General features: G+C 36.5%; 1 protein-coding gene across 1 annotated transcript in view; it reads left to right on the top strand.

Moving 5' to 3' along the window:
• The window catches only part of GPR158 (G protein-coupled receptor 158), a 331,787-nt gene that overhangs the window by 166,495 nt on the left and 149,875 nt on the right, over positions 1 to 15,417 (top strand). Inside the window, exon 3 of the mRNA XM_061181580.1 lies at positions 168 to 270. Within this exon, the coding sequence (XP_061037563.1) occupies positions 168 to 270 (103 nt within the window). The remainder of the gene's footprint in view (positions 1 to 167; positions 271 to 15,417) is intronic.

Here is a 15,417-nt window from a genome sequence, read left to right as displayed (position 1 = left end):
AAAAATGTCTGTTGGCAAACAAACCTAAAATAAAGTTCAAAAATGAGATATTTTATTTCTGGAAAATGTGATATCTCTGTTAACATTTGCAATGATGGATATCTGTGAGTCTTTATACTGTGAAGTAAACTATGATCAACGGTACTGCTGTCTTTTCTTTCTCATAGTGTATGCCGATTAAGGGCCTAGGATTCGTGCTTGGAGCCTATCAGTGCATTTGCAAAGCAGGATTCTATCATCCTCGAGTCTTCTCAGTGAACAACTTTCAGAGTAAGTGCCCTTTGCTTCTGTGCATATATGTGAATACACATAATATCTATCATAATTAATTATTCAGATTTTCTTTTAACCTTGTTGGAGTTAGATGATTAAATCCCCACTGGTTTGGCATTCTTTCATCACTTAAGGAGTTTTTGCTTTAGTTTGTCATCTCCAGTCCTCTGGAGTACCAACAAAAAATGTGCGGGTTTTTTTAGGTATATTTTTGTTTTCAATACATTTTAAATGCCTGGAAATACTGTAGCTACTCAGTGAGACCAATTGGGATTCAGTTATTGAGAGGTGTTGCTGCAGAAAATTCCTAAAGCTAATTTTGCTAGTTTGCTTATTTTATTTATGTTTCAATTTGTTTATATGTTAGGTCTCTATGCTACGTGAAGAAGTGCCACAGAGTTAACAGCTTAAGGCAACACAATCATATTATCACACAGTTTCAACTGATTAGCTTTTCAGTCAGAGGTTAGCTGGTTCCTCTGCACAGGGTCTCGCGGAGCCAAAATCAAGGGGTCGCCTGCGATGTGATCTGATCTGAGGCTCAGGGATTTCTTTCGAGTTCATTCAGGTCATTGACAGAATTAGGTTCCTTTCAACTGTATGTGTGAGGTCCCCATTTTATTGCTAGCTGCCAACCTGGGCTTACTCTCAGCTCCTAGAAGTCTCCTCAAGGCCTACTCATGTGACCCTTACTTTTCAAGGCTACCAAGAAAATCTCCCCGATCTGTTCAGATGGAGTCTTATATAATGTAATCATTATATAAGTCATGGGAATGACTATCCCATCACTTTGCCATGTACTGTCACTTAATCAAAGGAAAGCCTATCTCATCATATTTACAGGTCCACCATCATTCAAGGGGAGGTGATTATACAGGAGATATACAGGTATACCTCATTTTATTGTGCTTAGCTTTATTACGCATCAAAGGTATTGTGCTTTTCTACAAATTGAAGGTTTGTGGCAACCCTGTGTTGTCAGATGATGATTAGCACTTTTTCTTATGAGTAAAGCATTTTTTAAGTAAGGTCTGTATATTGGTTTTTTAGACATAATGATATTGTACACTTAATAGACTACAGAATGCTGTAAGCATGACTTTTATATGCACTGGGAAACCAAAATAATTCATGTGAATTGCTTTATTGCGATTTCACTTTATTGCGGTGGTCTGGAACCAAACCCACAATATCTCTGAGGTATGCAGGTATTCCAGAATCAAAACTTGCTCACCTGGTTGTTTTAATCTTACTCCAGAAGATGTCAAAGTTACTATTTGAATATTGATTTTTTTTACTCTACCTCTAGAGAATGCAGTGTTGCCACGTTGGCTTGTAGCCAGCTCTTGGGGATAACAAGAAGGAGTGTAGTGGAGAAAGGAGGCACAGGGTTTGGGGTTGCCAAAACTGAGGTACAGCTATCATTTAGGTAGTCATCCATAAATCTTTGTCAGTCTTATTATCGGTCTGTATAGGAATTTGCACCTCTACTGGGCATAGTTCAAAGTATACAGTGAAATTTAGACCTGAGTGTCTTCCTCTGGGAAACTTGGTAGACATTTATGGATTTTTTTCTTGTTTTTTTCTTGGAAAGCACTGTTCTTCATCTTGAGACAGTTTACACTTGACTTCTAGGTTCTGGAAGTGAGTAACATTTTGCTCTCTCCTCAGTCATAAAATTCACAGGGTTCAGCCCTTGTTCTGAGTAATAGTTGTTGTAGGCATCATTCTAAGATGGCCTCCAAGATTCTGCTCCCACATGGGCTATACAGATCTCCTCCCCTTAAGTGTGGGTGGCATCTGTGAATACAACGAGGTACTCACTCCCTTGCTAGGCTATGTTATATAGCAAAGGTGATGGTATAGTTGCTCAAGTGATTATATTGCATTAAATGACTCCTTCCCAGACTGGAGAGAGATTCTAGTGCCAGCTTTGAAGAAGTAAATTAGCTTGTTGTGAGAGGGCCATGTGGCTAGGACCTGAGGGTGGCCCCTAAGAGCTAAGGCAGCCAGCAAGAAAACAGGAACCTCAGTTGTATAAATGCAAGGATCTATAGGTTCTTCCAACAGTGTGAATACATTTGGAAGAGGACCTGGAGCTCCAGATGAGAATATAGCCTGGCCAAAACCTTGGTTTTAGTCTAGTGAGACCCTGAGCAGAGAGCCCAGCTTCACTGTGCCAGACTTCTGATCAACAGAAACTGGGACATAATGATAGGTGTTTTCAGCCCTAGGTTTCCAATAAGTTATTACACAGCAATAGAAAACTAATACAGTAGCAATGACGGTAACATATTTTCAGCATGGATATGATTGTGTGTGTGTGTGTGTGTGTGTGTGTGTACAAGATCATGGCAATAGCCCAGCTACTTTGGCATTCTTCACATTTATGGTCCAGACATAACATATGATTCAACACTGAAGGATTAAAGGAATAGGTTTTAGCTTATGTTCTGTGAAGGTATTTTGTATCTGGTTTACCCACATTTGTTCTCAGCTCCCACTATGTGACTGAAATAAAACATTTAAATATTGTAGAACTAGAGAATGACTATGCCATTTGCTTATAACACCACCAGGAGAAACTAGTTAACCTTTAACAACTTATCTTTATTTAATTTGCATACTCCTACTTTCCTCCTTATTTTAAAAGCCAGTGTTTTTCACTGGACCTACTCTCTCTAAGAAGGGGCCGCTTCTCTGCATAAGGCTAATAACTTGCATGTTGTACACACAGCAGCTGTGGAAAAGAGGCCACAGTTTTCAGAAAGATGAGCTATATTTGGGCATACCTGTGATTCAGCTTTGACCTCAGCACATACTTAACTAGAACTGGCCTGCCTCAATGACAGAACAGAAAGCTAGCTACATGTTATAATTTGAAGTCAGTAAAGTGCTCTTTGACCAAAAATATCTGTCCTGATGGCCTTGCCAGGTTGCATGAAAATCTAACAGTGTTCATTCCTTGTCCTAAGGACTAGGAGTTACAACTCAGTAGGGTATTCTACCAAGGGCTATCCAACCATTTAAAAAAATTTTTGGTTTACTATTAGAATTATACTACATATCTCTGTTTTAATATGTTAAGTTTTTTTTCTTTTTTTTTTTCTTTTTTTTTTTTATAGTTTGGCAATTTCTTTAAATTTATTTATTTATTTTTATATTTTACTTTTGGCTGTGTTGGGTCTTCGTTTCTGTGCGAGGGCTTTCTCTAGTTGTGGCAAGCGGGGGCCACTCTTCATCGCAATGCGCGGGCCTCTCACTATCGCGGCCTCTCTTGTTGCGGAGCACAGGCTCCAGACGCGCAGGCTCAGTAGTTGTGGCTCACGGGCCTAGTTGCTCCGCGGCATGTGGGATCTTCCCAGACCAGGGCTCGAACCCGTGTCCCCTGCATTAGCAGGCAGATTCTCAACCACTGCGCCACCAGGGAAGCCCTATGTTAAGTTTTTAATCATAGTATCCAGGCAATTCATATGGGCAGTCGTTTTCATATATTCTTGAGGTGGTTACTGTGAAGTAAGGAATGACCACATGTATCCCTTGGGCCAAAGGTAAAGAAAGCATCGAAGACCCAATAAATGAGATAATATATGCAAAACAGCTAGCATAGTACATGGCACATAATAAGTATTCATAGATATAGTTAAATAAGTGAATAAGCAAACACATATATAAACACACATCAGTGATACATGTAAAGAGAGACTCCTTAACTACCATTGGTATTTAGTACTTTGTCTCACATATTTTATTATATTAGGATAGCCAATTTTTTAAACTAGAATTCTTAGAGAATGAATTCTACATGGATCAGAAGGAAGATGGGACAGCAAAAGTCTGTAACAACCAGTGCTGCGTTGAGAAGGACAATACAAAGAAGACTTGGGAGTTAAAGGCAACAGGAGGAAACCTGTTGCTTGATAGGGAAAATGGGATATAGAAAACAGAAAGGGATGCCTCTCAAAGGTAAAATTTACTTATTTATAGCTGTGAATCTAGAAAAAGACCTGAAATTCCCACATATAGTCTTGTATCCCATTTGGAGAGAGAAGCTAAGATGTGGTGTTGGTCTCTTAGAGAAGATGTCAGTGTGACTGTTAAAAATCCTGTTAAAATATGAAGTGATTTAAAAATCTTTATTTAGACCTAGGCCCACAGTAAACAAAGGGCTTGTAAAGAACAGCAAAGATACGTTCAGATGACTTGATTTAAAACTGTGCTGACAGCCCAGAGACTGTGTTCCTGGCATCTCTCTTTAGATTGGTGGTCATAGGAGAGCTAATAGGATCTGACATCTGGATAGTAGCAGGATTTCAGAATCGCCAAGTACTGATGTGTAACTGTCTCTTCAAATCCAGGTTGTTCACTTCCAGGTTGTTGAAATACAAGCTTATGACAAGCTCATCTTCCTCAAATCCATCTGTCACAGTATGAACTCTGTCTTCAGTACAATCTCCTTTCTCTTTCATGGGACACATTACCAGCCTCTCAGTCTTACCTCTCTTGCCTTTTGGATCGGCTTCAGCTCACGTGCATTTCCAGATAAACCCATCTAACAAATGACCCACATCTAAAAGCGACAATCCCTGCTTTGCTAACTCTGTTGATGGTGGGGAAAAAATGGCCCCCCAAAAGCAGAGCTTTAAAAAATGTGTAGTCTCAGAAGAAAGAAATGGAAAACTCTTTGAAAGCAGGTACAGTATAGGGATGCTGAGCTCCAAGCAAACTGCTCAGCAAGGCTAACCTGTCTCTGGGATGCACATCTTTGTGTTGCACTTGGGTCTCACACTCCCCATCCCTCTCCTGTTTCATGACTGGAGAGCTGGAGATATTTGGCTTTTTGCACACTAAGTCCAGTATCAGTCTCTAGTCTAATCCCAAACTTGGAATGGATTAAAAGAGCTTCAACATCATATTCTCATAATCAACATCATTACTTTTGCTCTTGGTCTTACTTAAGCCTTGTGACCTGGTTCTAATCACTTTACTCCAGTTGTAGTAGCAAAATTCTCCATCTAACTGCCTGGGCCTATACTTTTGTCTGTCATTTGCCTAATTTTCAGTTTTTACATCTTCTTTCATTAGTCCTGTTTATAGGGATTGGAGTCCAGGCACTAAATGTCTGGCAGATAATAGGGTCACTTGCCAGTGGAAGAGTTCCCAGTGCCGCCAATCTTCTTGGGCTATTGACTATCTCATTTACCTTGTTTGTCTTTAACTAGTTCTTTTCAATTATTGGAACACTCCATACCATGTTGGATTTCCCTGGTTGCTGATCTCAGAGCTGAATTTCTACCATAGTTTAATATAATAATTAAGAGCATAGTCTTTGGAATAAGTCTAATTGAGGTTTGAATCCTGGCTCTATTACTTACTTGCACTGTGCTAAATTATTTAACTAACCTAAACTTCATTTATGCCATATATAAGATTGGGATAATACCATCTGCTTTATAGAATAAATAAGGATTCAATGATGTAATGAATATAAAGTTCTAATCATAGTAGTTGGCATGTATTAAATGCTCAAAAATATTGTTACTTTTATGATAACTATTGGAAAGCTTGTGTTTATTCTGCTTACCCCTTTCCTCAGATATTCTGCCCATTTTCATCCCTTCCGTCTAGTATTTGCTCCACTTCCCAGCTGAGGAACACATTTTCAAGTCCCAGAGTTTTTCAGCTTTATCCTTAAAATGGACCCTGCTATGAGATATAATACTCAGTCTTCTCAAAGTCTTCCTTCTCCCCTACCAGCTGAAATTTTACTGTGTTAGATTTTCCCTTAGGTATTTCATTCTTTTCATTTGTTTACATTATTAGACTGCTAATTAGAGATTCACTTGTGTTAACAATCAGCTTCCCCCAAGTATTAAAAAACCTCTGGCAGGGGAATTGGACTGTCAATCATTCATACATTAGCTCATTGTAGTAAGCGGAATAGTGCCCCCTAAACCCCAAAAGATGTACATGTTCCAGTTTTCACAGCCTGTGAAAATGGTACTTCACATGGCAAAAAGGGACTTCTCAGATGTGATTAAATTACAAACATTGAGATGGGGAGATTATCCTGGATTCTCCAGGTGGGTCCAGCCTAATCACATGAGTCCTGAAAAGCAGAGAACCATTCCCAGCGGTAGTCAGAGACAGATGTAAGGACACAAGGAGGGACGCTTGAGAAATGCTACATCGCTGTCTTTGAAGATGGAGGAAAGGGTCCTCAAGCCAAGGAATGGAGGTGGCCTCAAGAAGCTGGAAAAGGCGAGGAAATAGCGTCTCTCCTGGACCCTCTGGAAGAAAATGCAGCCCTGCTCACACCTTGGTGATAGCCCAGTGAGACCCATATCAGACTTCTGAGCTATAGAAATATCAGAATGAATATAACTGTAGTTGACTCTTGAACCACACAGGGTTAGGGGCACTGGCCCCTGTGAAGTTGAAAATCTGTGTATAACTTTATAGTCGGCCTTCCTTATCTGTGGTTCCACATGCATGGATTCAGCCGACCATGGATCATGTAGTACTGTAGTACATATGCAGTGAGAAAAATCCACGTGTAAGTGAACCTGCACAGTTCAAACCTGTGTTTTTCAAGGGTCAACTGTATTATATTTCACGTAAGAAGCAGTATAGACTTGTGTTGTTTTAAGATACCAAATTTGTGGTAATTTGTAATAGAAAACCAGTACACTCAGTATGTTTGGTTCCCACTCAGCATTCATTCCAGTGTTCACAGTAGGCCATATGTTTTTTCTAGAGGAAACTGTTCATAATTGCAAATGATTGCTGACTTAGACAATTTATAATCTAGCAGGCTCTTTGTATGAGGATGGCCTTTGAGTCAGACAGACGGATTTGAGTCTTATCTCCATTTACAGGAGACTTGGGAAGTTTCTCATATATTCTGAGACTCTCCTCTTATTCATACATCAGGAAGAGTGAAATCTATGCCCTTGGTAGTTATGAGGAGTAATTGAGATAACATGATATCCCCTAAATTATAGTGATTATTATATTAAAGCGAATATGGAGAATTTAGTCTTTTTATTTATAGTACTTATGTATTGGGTGTTGTGGGGATTGAATAAATAGTCCATAGGCAAAAAAAAAAAAAAAATCCATTCATGTTTAATAATTTTATAATTCAAATCAGAATTGTTCCAAGATCTGTCTAAGGTGGTATTTTTGTCCAAAGAAAAATACTACTACAGTCACTTATAAGAAATAAAAATCTAGAAGACAATAGAAAAGTGAATATAAGATGTATATGTAAGCATACAGAAATACAGGGAAAGATTGACTATATTCATAGTGAGGAAATATAAATTAAAAATTTTTTGCACTGGGCTTCATTTTGAGCTTATTGTTACGGCTAGCCATTCATGATATAAGTGCATGAAAGTATATTAGCTAATCCTGATTTTAGGATATGCAAATATATATTCATGTCCTAACAGTAGCAATCTTTTTGGACAACAGTGTAAGCATAACCACAGTTTGCTAACTGTTTTCTCCTCATGAATATTATACACATTGAACCAAATATGCACAGAAATCTCCTGAGTGTGTTGGAGCTACTCATGTGCATGTACCTATTTCCACTTAATTTTTGGATGTGATTTTATCAAGCTGGAGACTGGAGGCAGATTACTTCATCATCTTAAACAGATGAAATAATGAACAAATACATCTTCCCATGGTTAGCTCATTGCAGCATTTTAACTCCAAACATTGATGAATACGTTCCCTCCAGTTCTAATGAAAAATCAGATATGTGTATGGAAAAGAAGATGATGTTTACCCTAATAATGATTTCAGATGAGCATTATGTCTGACTTGATTCTTTGTTACTTCCAGCTGAGTTATGTTCATTGTCTGAGACTCATCTTTTTCTCTCATGCCTGTTGAATGGAAAGAAGAGGGGTCTGTGACATATAAACACATGGGGCTGGTCTTGCAAAGGTCCAAGCTCTAAGCTTTTTCTGCCTGAACCAGTTCCTAGCACTGAGGGCCACAACACCTCCAAGAAGGGACCTCTGATCAACTGGTTTGTTGATTGGTTTATGTGTCTGAAAATCCATCTGTCAAAAATATTACTGGGCACTGCTTCTGTGCCAGACATTGTTTAGAACTGGAGAAAAAGAAGTGAGTAAAAAAGCGAGGTTTCTAAGCTTCTAGGACAGACCCATTATCTTCCCAGAACATATTGCAATACCCGCAAACAACAAATGAGGGCAATCTTGAGTAAAATACAACTCACTGTCCAATATTAGTAAATTAGGTCAAATGTAAGAGCTTTAAGGTTTAACAGGCTTTCAAGGGTAGGTATGGTTTCTATCCAGATACTCAAATGTCCGAATGTTGTGTTTTTGCTATTGTGAAAACACAAGTTTATACTGGCACTTAGGTGTCTTAATCAACAAAACCCTTAATACAATAGTGATATTTCTACATAACGTTTATACTATGAAGACCTGAAATATATAACTTCTGCTTCAATCCACCCTCCCCCCTCAAACTCATTCCTCATTCTTTTCTAAATCAGAAACTCAGTGTTTTTCTTCCATAAAATATAGGAAGAAAACTTTCTGGGGTACATTTTGAAATATGTGCACAAGTTGTAAAAAAGGTAAATACATTTTGATGTACCAGTTTGACACTTCTATAATTTATTCCCAGGGGGGTATCAATCTAAGAGATTAAGAAAGATGTATGCTTTTTTTAATAAAAAAAAAATAGAGGAGGAGGAGCAGGAGAAAAGTTCCCCTTTAATTTGTTCATTTGTTAAATCTTCAGAAAAATTTTTAAAAACTAGTATTTTAAGAAAACTTCTGAAAAGTTTTAGTGTTTCATCAGCAGTGACTGAAATTACCACTTGGATTTTTATGACAAATGAAATTTCTCAATGTATACACAATGTAATTTTATTTTTCTTTTTGGCAGCCGGCATTCAAATAGAATTTTGCCACATAAGTTTTCTAATGTTACCTTCTAATTCCGTTTGCAATTCCCTTCAAAGGAAAAGGATGGTATTACCTTGTTAAAGGAAAAAGTTTAAGATATTTCTACTTAATATTGTGTGTAAGGACAACTTTTAATTAATGAGTAATACAGTTTATTCTTTGCTGAACTTTTTTGTGGAAACAGGTATGGCTAGGTAGGAATGACAGCACTATTTTTTTTTTTTTAACATCTTTATTGGAGTATAATTGCTTTACCATGGTGTGTTAGTTTCTGCTTTATAACAAAGTGAATCAGCTATATGTATACATGTATCCCCATATCCCCTCCCTCTTGCACCTCCCTCCCACCCTCCCTATCCCACCCCTCTAAGTGGTCACAAAGCACCGAGCTGATCTCCCCGTGCGATGCAGCTGCTTCCAACTAGCTATCTATTTTATATTTGGTAGTGTATATATGTCAGTGCTACTCTCTCACTTTGTCCCAGCTTACGCTTTCCCCTCCCCATGTCCTCAAGTCCATTGTCTATGGGAATGATAGCACTGTTAACTGAAATTCAGATTTCATAAAGTGATAGGATGTCTAAGCACATTATTTAAAACTGTATCTCATTTTTTTTTGGTTATTTTGAATTGTCTAATTTATTTCAATAGAAGATTTTTTAAAATCCCCAAATGGGGTGAAATATTTAGAAAGGCATTGTTAATAGTGTTAACTACCCTAATCTTATTAGAATATCATAAGCAGTACACAATTTAAAAGAACAGCATAAAAATGAAGGACTCACTAAGAAATAATCTTTATTTCCTGATTTAATGATGTAAAGTATTGCACTTTATTATTTCATGCAAAGAATGTAGCCAACAGTAACATACAGGTATACAATTTAGTATTTATTATATGCATTTAATATACATTATTTTTCAACAGCTGTATGTTTGCTGTATGGTACATTCTTAAAAATATGCTGATCATAATTTGTAAAACAAAAACCTTACAAAACTCAGCAAAATTTGCAAACTGATCAGAAAAGTGTTTTGGGAGACTAGAAAAAATACTTTTTTGTTTAATCGTGTTTCAGATCAGCGACTAGAGATGTGGCACCTAAATGTAATGCATGATCCTGGATTTCATCCTGGATAGATAATAGCTACAAAGGACATTACTCTGAGAATTGATGAAATTTTAATATGGACTATTCATAAAAAAAAATTCATCAATATTAAGGTTCCCAACTTTGATCATTGTAATGTGGATTTGTATGAGGATGCTCTTTTCTCAGGACATACAAGCTGAAGTGTTTATAGGTAGAGAGATACAATATCTCAAATGGTCCAGAAAAAAATAGTATACATATACATTTTTAAACATCTGTTTTATATTGAGAACATATGAATAATAAAGTAAATGCTATAGAATGTAAATAATTAGTGAATCAGGGTAAGGAATATATAGGATTTCTTTTTTATATTTGATAAATTAGTTACATTTTGTAAATTTAAGGTGTACAGTGTGTTACTTTGATACATTTATATATTGTAATATGACTGCCATTGAAGCAATATTTATCACATTACATCATTATAGTACAATATTATTGTCTGTATTCATTGTACTGTGCATCAGATTTCTATGGCTTATTTACTACTCCTTACAAGTTTGTAGTTTTAAACACCATCAATTTTAACCCCCCACCTCCTATAGCTGGTAACTACCATTTTACTCTCTGTGTTTTACAGGTTTGACTTTTTTAGATTCCACATATGATTCTATATTAGTGATATCATATAGTACTTGCCTTTTTCTATCTGACTTATCTTGCTTAGCATAATGTACTCAAGGTCCATTCATGTTGAAACAAATGGCAGGATATCCTATTTTCTTGTGGCTGAGTAATATTCCACTGTGCATATATGCCACATCTTTTTAATTCATTTATACGGATTTCTTGCAGCTATTCTGTGCATTTCAAATTATATCAAATTAAAAGCTACAAAAATAGAATTTTCACAGTTTCAGAGGTCTAAAAGTTTTCAGTAATTGTAGCATTGGTGGGTTAATTAGGCCTTTGGGATTTGGAGCAAAAATTTGCTTTGTTGCTCATTGCTATCTAGAGGGTCCTGGTTTTAAATATTTATGTTTTTATTATAAAAATATTACATACACATTAAAGAAACTTTGGAATGTATAGAAAAGTAGAATTTAAAAGGCATTTGAAAATCTATTGGTCATTTAATTCTTTAAGTTTATAGTTTTTATACAAAAGTCTATATATATATAATCTTTCTAAAACTTGGTATAAATGTCCAGAGGTTATATGTTTTTCTGATGTCAGTGTAAAAAAATTAAGCAAATAGGTTAACATACTGTTTACGAATTGTCACAATTTATCTTGATGGTCTCCTGTTTACAGGTGAATGTTTTAGATTCACCAGTGCTCCTGTGGAGCTACTGTAACCTTCTCCCTATGCCCTCTATAGTTTTGCTCAAGGCAGCATATTTGATCACCCATATAATGAACGGAAAACCTCCTGTTGCCAAAGTTAATAGCTCTTCATATTTGTCATTTGTCTTCAGGAAGTATTTGTTTCATCTGAAAGTTCCAAGTATCATCTTTGTTTTTAAGCTTTAGCAAAGCAGATTGGGATTCTGTGCATGGAGGATGTTTCAAGTTGCTCAGAATCAAATTATCATCCAAGATGATTTCTAAACAGTAATATTAAGTAATAGCTTATATTCTTAATGTATCTTTCTAGTTTATGTCTAGCATCTTGAAAAATATAATTTTTATGCATAACTGGTTTGAGAACACAAAGAAAGATTTGAGTTGAATGTTATTTTCAACTATACATTCGTATTACAGGTCAATTAATTTATTCTTTTGAGAGATCACTTTTATCATTATCAATTATTTCCTGTCTATCCAGTATGTATAAATTACTGTGTTCAGTGCTGAGTATATAAAGAGGTATATAAATCACAGTCCTGTTCTCTAGGAACTTAAAATTTTAAACCATCATAAACTTAAAGTGCCATTCAGTAGATTAACAAAAAGCCCATTATTATTATCATCTAGTAGTAGTGTGATTTCTACTGACTGCATGTATTCTCTTGTTCTAGGTAGAGAACTTCAGCATAAATTAATAAAATATTTTTGGAACCGGAAGATTATTTAATCATGCTTTGCATCCTACAGGAAACAGTTAAATGTAAAAAGCTCTATCCTTAATTTTAGCGTTTTTGAGCTTTAGAAATCAAGTCTCTGACTTTCAGCTTTGCTTTCTCTCCATTTTAACACTTTGTGTCCCTTATAGAATCTCATGATTTTTCATAATCAAATAAAGTGAAGGCAGTTATTAAAGAGGAAGTTTCTCATGGCAGCACTTCACTGTTTGACATTTGTGAGTTGATCTTGTGATTATTTTGAGCACAAAGAATAAGGTGTTATCATAATTTATCTTCTAACAAATTGCTTTTTATCCGTGAATATTGAAACACTCATTTAACCAGCATAACTTAGTATTACCTGTATCAGGAAATATAGAATTGTTTGGAATTATGTCAATTTACCACCCTGAATCTAGCTATTACTATTTCAGTAGACATAATACCCGTTAGCTATTATTTCAGTCCTACCTGAGGAAGATAATGGGCTTCTCTGTGGTATGTCCTGTACTCATGATCGTATTTTATAACCCAGTATATGTTGGGTCTTTTGCAATTTTAATCTAGGTTGGGAAATAAAAATATAAAACCATAGTCTTATTTTAGAGAGTTCACAGTTTATTTGGGTTCAGCATATGGATGTGTGGAACTCTAGCAGTAAGCACAGCAGAGGGACACAGGCAATTAAAGAGAGTCATAACGGCTTGGAGCAGCAGGAAGGGACGTGAACAGAGACAGAGTGGATCAGGCGTGAAAAGTTCTCTGTGTTGGTGTGGAGCTCGAGGTGATAGAGAATAATGGTGAAGAGAATAATGGGGCAGGGTAGCTGCATTTGGACAACAGGGATGAGCTCTTCAACAGACTGTCTGAGATTCTTGTGTTCCTGAATTCCACCTCCCATTCTCTGCTTCAACAGGTTGAATCTAAACAAGTAACAGTCCCTCCAGTAAATCAGAATTGAAGGATATTGTGATCACTGTGAAAGAACCCTGGTTTATGCGCAAGAAAATATGCCAACGTAGGGGGGCCATAATTAGGAAAAAGAAAAATGTGCAACGAAATTGGGTTAGTGAAAGAAAGAAATATATATCTTCCTCTCATATGCAGAAATGGTATATAAGTCTGATTTAGGAATAAGATTTTCTAGTAAAAGAAAGAAGGAAAGAAAAGAGAGCCTAATTAAAATATATATATATATTGAATTTAATTATATACATTTAATATACACAAAATAAATTTCACAGAGAATGTACTCCATTTTTAATTGCAGGAGAAACTTTTTTCTTTTTCTTTTTTTTTTTAATCCTTGGATATGTCTTATGAAAAGGAAACAAATAACTAAACCCAAATGTTTAGAGTGTTGCAGAATGCCTATGGGTCTTTGACAATACTCTAAAAATATCAGTTGTTGAATTTGGCAAAGTCTGAGAAGAGAAACTGTTTTGCCTTTTGTTTTTTCCTAACATGAATTTAAGGTTTTTCCTATGGTGATGACTTAAAGCTCATTGAGCCTCCTATTTGGATAGTTTGATCAACCTAGTTTATTAGAGCATCTCGCCATACTGTGATTTGGTTACAATCTGTATAATAGGGATCTGGAGAGAGTTCTACTCGTTATTTTTTTTTATATAATTAATTTATTTTTTATTTTTTGTTTTGGCTGCGCCATATGGCATGCGGGATCTTAGTTCCTTGAACAGGGGTGGAACCTGTGCCCCCTGCAGTGGAAATGCAGAGTCCTAACCACTGGACCACCAGGGAATTCCCCGGGTTCTACTCTTTAAGTGTGATAGTTTAGACTGGGAGTAATTCATTGCATTCTCTACTATCTTTAAGAAACGGATTGAGACATCGTATTGTAAAAGAAAGAAAAGGACCACAGGCAAGAAGAAACTACTTCTGCAAAGTAATTTGCTTTGTAAACATGTAGGAAAGTGTTTAACAACGTAATTAGAGTTGTCTGTGAGATCTACTAGTCCTAGGCTTGCTGACCTCTCTAAGTCCAGCTTATGGTCAGCACGTTCTTCAAATCTAGGGGACACCATTCAAATTGTATTCTATATGACTTTGGCACTTAGAAGCCATCTTTTGTGTGTGTGTGTGTGTGTGTGTGTGTGTGTGTGTGTGTGTGTGCTCTGCATCACAGACTCTTGATGTACCTCAGATTTTAGCTACCTGTTGGGTTCAGAAGGACTATTTCATAAAACAAAGATTTTCTATACATACTTTTTCTTTACTACTTTAACTTTTGTTGTGGTTCTGTTTATGGTAGTTGGTTTATTTGAAGAGTGTTTGCACTTGGTAGGAATCACCGTCCTTTGTTACAAATGTCCAATGTCTGTAAAACCATTACTTTTAAAATATTTTGCCCATTTTTTCATCATTTCTGATGAAAAAGTAAATTCAATCCCCATTCTTCCATCTTGGCCCGAAGGGGAAATCCTGACCTCTGTCTCCCACATCTGTTCTTGGAGCCCTTGACATTTTTGTCAGCCTCATCAGACCATCTGAATCCTTGACAATTTTCTTAATCTTTCTCAGTACAGTGACTCTTTCTGGCTTCACTTATACGACTCTCCAGTTTTTACTCAAGAGTTTATTAATTCATTGTTTTCTTAGTAACCTAGGTTTTCATACTTCATAGATTTTGACTTGTGTGCCTACTGTTCCTCAAGTTTGTATCTGTATTACATACCTGTTTTTCATCCTTTCACATTGCCGCTTGGCCCTACCTCTTACTCTAGCCATTGCCATGACTATTTTCTGAAAGCTTTGAACAGCTTTGCATAAGTACATTTGTACTACTCTTTGCCTCAGACTGGCACCTCAGACCATACTTCTGACTTTCTGTTCTGCTGTGGGCACCACTGAAGTAATTTTTTAGGGTGCAGGAACCTGCTCTGGACTCATGAGTGCATAACCCAGAAATGTGTGGAAATTAATGACTCTGGTGGCCACCCTTGACCAATGAGTAAGGTTGATGATGGGGAAATGTTTTCCTGTTTAATCCCTTAGATT

Source organism: Eubalaena glacialis, chromosome 2, assembly GCF_028564815.1.
Source record: "Eubalaena glacialis isolate mEubGla1 chromosome 2, mEubGla1.1.hap2.+ XY, whole genome shotgun sequence".
NCBI classification, from domain to species: Eukaryota; Metazoa; Chordata; class Mammalia; order Artiodactyla; family Balaenidae; genus Eubalaena; species Eubalaena glacialis.
Note: the sequence above shows the minus strand (reverse complement) of the source record. Positions and strands in the feature narration are given on the sequence as shown.